General features: G+C 34.0%; 1 protein-coding gene across 1 annotated transcript; it reads right to left on the bottom strand.

The window, feature by feature from the left end:
- Window positions 1-948: 948 nt before the first annotated feature.
- Window positions 949-1,577, bottom strand: LOC104868509 (nuclear receptor coactivator 6-like). Its single transcript, XM_010633288.1, is given in 2 exon segments — window positions 949-1,394; window positions 1,397-1,577. Coding segments are annotated over 2 exon segments (627 nt in total).
- Between the last annotated feature and the right edge of the window lie 3,763 nt (window positions 1,578-5,340).

Here is a 5,340-nt window from a genome sequence, read left to right as displayed (position 1 = left end):
CATAATGAAAAACTAAACAGCAGTGAGAAATAGACAAACTGTATAGCTATACTAAACAACATAAATGAATTTTAGTAACATGGAGTTAATGGGGCAAAACCAGAAGGCTTCATACAGCATGAGCATTTTATAAAACTCTCAAACAAATAAAACAAATGTATATTATATAGATACATTTTTATTGTACACACACTAAATATTTATCAAAACTAAGAGAAAAACATAAAAAATAAATCAGCTCAGGAGCAAGCAGTAGGGAAGGAACACATAAGTAGATGTAAGTTACATTTCTGCCCCAGAAAATAACCTTTTAAAATATTGGAAAAATTAATTTCGTGGTTCTTTTTTTTTAGAAACCCTTAGATTCTCTTTATACACTGGTCCATTTCTACAATAAATGCATTAAAAACACTATATGATAAAATTATTTACAACATTTCCAAATGACAAAATTGCTTTTGCCCCTGCTACTGCTATTCACACAGTACTTCCACAGCACAATACCTCATTAGAAGATCTAAAAATGTTCACCCTGCACTCTATGTTGCTTAGGAATTTTGAAAACTAATAACATTTATAATGGCATTAGCTCCTCTCAATACATGGCAACATTTTAGAATCCTTGAACTTCATCTTACAACCCCAAAAGGGCTCAACAACCCTGCTTCCTCTGCTGCATTTTACAAAATAGGTTGCAGGGAATAGGAAAAGGGCCACATTATTAAAATGACAGTACAGAAATAGATTTTTAAAAGGCATAGCTCAAAATTGCTCTTTGTAAAATTCACACACGTACAAGTATCAAATCGTCCAGGTTGTTTACTTGGATTTTCTTCGCTTGGATTGCACACCACACTGCTTATATCTTTAATAGAACTGGAGGATGAAGGTCAAGAGGATTGTTTACAATGTCCACTTGCCACATGTTCAGAAGCCACAGTTGGTTCTTCAATTCGAAGCTTCTTCAGCTTGGGTTTTAGACTTTTCAGCTATCTCTTTTGGTTTACTTTCTGCAGAGACTAGGGCAGCATTTACCTCTAGTTCTGATCTGGCAACAGAGCCCTGCAGTGCTGAGGCTGGAGTCACCTTTGGGACTGAATTCTGTGAATGGGCTGGTGTCCGGTTTGAAAATTCTGGCAGTTTAGGGCCTGTGTTGTCCGAGTTAATTCCCTGTTCACTAGGCAATAGTTGCTGCTCAGCCTCCTCCGGGCCACCTGGGCGAGTATCTGGGGTGTTTAGATCTTGCTTCCTATTTTTCTTCTTCCGAGGGGGTTTCTTCTTCTTCAATTTATTTGTATTGGTATTATTTTTCTTATTGTTTACCCCAAAATGGCCTGCAGAGATATCACTCTGCAGCAAGTTGACCAACAATGGGCTTGTCAGTGTTACATCCTATTGACTGGGAAGCCTGGATTCTGACCACAGGACATCTGATTTCCATTGGGTGCTCCACTGAAAGGGGCATTGAAAGGCATCCCACAGCCTGAGAAGTGGGTTCCTGGGGCACTGTTTCCCCACGTGGCCTGCACACGAGGGGGCACCATGTTAGTTTGTTGCACGCTAAAATCAGGCATCATCTGTTACTTGTCTTTTTTTCTAAGATAAGCTTTCCTAATCTTTATGACTTCCGTCTCAGCACTTCTTTCTCCGCTCTTCACAACAATACAATGAAAGCACAGAACCAAGAAATGAGCTCAGTATTCTGGATGAGACCTGACCAGTTCAAAGTAAAAAGAACTTAATGTAATTTTCTTTAATCTGAAGTCAATGCTTTTAGATTTATGAGGTTGGCTTTAAAACTATGAAGCAAGTTACCAGAGCATAAGGGTTGAAGACAAGCAAATTTTCCTTTTCTTAGATTATGTTATGAATGTCACAAAAATAACATGATATCTGTAAAGCTTAGATAAATTATTAAATGCTTTCATAGATATTATCATGGTTAGTATTTGCAGCACTTTTAGTCACCTGTTAGTATCCCCATTTTACAGTTGAGAAACCAAAATCGTGCATCAAGTAGGAGAAAGAGGCAGAGCTAGACCTTATGTAGTCTCACTCTGTAGTCTAGCACTCTTTCCACAGTATTATGTTGTCTCAAGTAATCAAATAATCATTAAATGGCTGGCTTCCCTCTAAATAACAAACTAGCAAACAAATTTTGCAACAGAGATCTAAATACATTATTGATTCTCAGGTCAATAAGAAAAAGACTAACAATCCAATAGAACAATAGACAATGAATTCAACTGGCAAGTTCAAAGATAAAGAAACAGCCCACAAAGGTGTTTTAAGATGTTCAGTGTGACTCATAGTTTTAGAATGCAAATTGAAACAATAGAAGGCTATCACTTTTCACCAAATAAATTGGCAAAAGTTAAGAAAATTATTATGACACACACTACTGCTGAGAATGTGGAAATAACAAAACTCTTATAAGTGAAAGAATGAGTTAATGACCCCAGGTAGAAGTACATTTTTTTTTTTTTGAGGCAGGGTCTCACTATATAGTTGAGACTGACCTGAAACTCACTATGTAGCCCAGGCTGGTCTCGAAGCAGTACACTTTGATATAAATTTCTAAGAAGCAATCAAACAATAACAATTTAAATTTCAATATGTTTGCCCTTTGACCCAGCAATTCCACTTTTAAGAATGTATCCCTAAAGTTAACATAACAGTGCAAGAATCTCTGTCCAATTATGTCTATGATTGCATTGCCTACGTTAGCAAGTACATGGATATATTTTAAATGTGAGTCATTAAAAGATTAATAAATAAAGCATAGCTTATCCATACAATGGAGCACTGTGTGGCGTTTTAAAAAAATGAGATATACTCTTAAGCAAAATAAATAGGACACACTTGTAAATACCGAATAGTTTCTCTGGTATGAAAAACTAAAAGTGTAAATAAGGTTCAAATTGTATAATTGATAATGTGAAATAGGAAAAAAAAAAGACTAAAGGAGTAAGGGAAGGGGGGAAGGGTAGGAGAAAGGAAAGAAGGGAAAAGGAAAAAATGGAAACAAAGTCTCTGGAAATAGGGAAGGGTGGAGGGGGTAACGGGAGGGCAGAGGTATGGGGAATAAAATAAGAGCCTAGATATATCATGTAAAGGTACATGATCCCAATGATGAGTGTAACTATACAGTATACCTAAGAAGTATGAATAAACTCAATGGAAAAAAAATAAGGTATATCCTTTTCTTAACTCCATGAAAATACATGTATGTACTAAGGGAAGACAATGGATTGTAGAACATAATGTAATTGCAGTTACAAATGAATAATGCACAAATATCAAGTTATATATATATATATATACATACATACATATACATATATATATTGTACCAACTATACATTTCATATACACATATGTATTTATGAAAGCAAGATACAGTGTATATGGAGAGCACAATACAAACCAACCCATCAATAACAACTATTCTGCAGAGTGGAACTCTATACAGAGGACAGGAAATGATAGAAAAATTTTATATTTATGGATTCTTTGACAATATGTCATAATCAGGAACATATTTCAGATACATTCAATGTCTGGAGCATTATAAAATGTGGTATACAATGAAGTTTGTATTTCAAACAAAAATTCATCATTTCCATTACTTTTATTGACTAAGCAATAGCTTTGAGTCAGTCACTTCATATATTTCATTTAAAATACTCTGTACAAAGGAGAAGGGGGAAAAAACAAGAACTAGGATATATCATGTAAAGTACAAAATCCCAATGATGAATTTGATCATAATGTATACCTAAAATGTACCAATAAACTTAATGGAATAAATATAATTTGTACATTAAAATACACGAGTTTGATATTACCGCCCACATTTACATTAAAAATATGCACCAAACCTTCTGATACTATATGATCCATAGCCTCCACCACGCGATGATGCCTACCACCAGGTAGGAAATGCATGTATTTAGTACTGAAGAATCTTTCTGACATATTCGAATGTTAGTAAAAGAAATCCAAATAACAATTCAGATTATAAAGAACTCCAAGAGGGATGACGTTTTCAAGCACACAATAAATGGAATAAAGAGAGTATGAATTAAATTATGATTCGCTATTGAAGCAAAAAGTTAGTAACTAGTTTTCTAATGTCTAAGAATTATCAGATATTTTAGATTATGTGTCATTGCTTTAAGAAAGGTTCTATATATCCCAAAAAGATTTTCAGTATAAAGGAAAATTCTTTACCAAATTAACTCATCTTTTCATTGATTATTCTATAAAAATATGCAAGGAAATTTAGATCCTGAAATTCAGTCAGAACAGCAAGTGAATATAGCAATCGATTGGTTGGTTAGAATTGTTACAGGCAAATGAAATTATTAACAGGAAAGAGAGAGGGAAGAGAGAAATGCTTGAAATCATGTGCCTCAATATTTATTTGCCTTTAAAGAAGAAAATGGAAAGGGTAGACACCATGTAAAAGCTATCTTTAAATATTTAGACACTGTCAATTGAAGGGAGTTAAATTTATTTTGTGCCTTTTCAAAAGAATTAGAACCAATGGAAACTAGAGAACAATTTCAGTTCCATATATGGAAAAGTTTTAATAAAACTGTTCATACAGAATATACTGCCTTAAGAAATGATTAATTCTTCACTTTTTATAACCTATGCACATGCAGGATGACTATTTGATAGGATGTAACAACAGAACTTTATAAATTGAACAGTGTCTCAAATTAATGGTCGTTATGGTTTTCAGCTCACTCCTAAATTTCTACATCTTGTTTTGTTATTCAAATAGAGCAAAACATGAGAAAATCTTCAATGTAGTAATCTAAAAAATAAAAGAACAGAAAAAAGAGAAATAAGATTTAATATTTATCTATGTATTATGTGCAAGATACTATTCAAAGTGCTTATACATTAACTCATTTAACCCTCACAAAATGAGTCAGTTCCCAGTGCAATCTCCATTATGCACAAAAGACAACTGACATAGAGGATAAGGAATTTGACCAAGGTCACACAGTTACTATGTTGAAAAAACAGAATTCAGTTTTAATCAGTCTAGCTTCAAAGTCTATATCCTCAATTCCTTGTCAATGACTAAGGATGATGTGTACTGACTTGAAAACAACAGAACATGTTGGCAAAGTTCTCCACAGATATACAGCAAAACCTTGGTTTGTGAGCAGAGGATGCTTATAATCCAATGCACTTGTATAGCAAAGAATATTTCCCCATACCAAATAATGGAAAGTCAGATGATTCATTTTTGCATAAACAGTTCTCACTGAAGTGCTTTATCAGATCTTTAAGGATTGAATGGACCCTCTGATAAAGAACTTC

This window comes from Fukomys damarensis, unplaced genomic scaffold, assembly GCF_012274545.1.
Source record: "Fukomys damarensis isolate Sample0158 unplaced genomic scaffold, DMR_v1.0_HiC HiC_scaffold_14, whole genome shotgun sequence".
Taxonomy (NCBI): domain Eukaryota; kingdom Metazoa; phylum Chordata; class Mammalia; order Rodentia; family Bathyergidae; genus Fukomys; species Fukomys damarensis.
The sequence above is the reverse complement of the archived record's forward strand: the minus strand, read 5'-3'. Positions and strand labels throughout refer to the sequence as shown.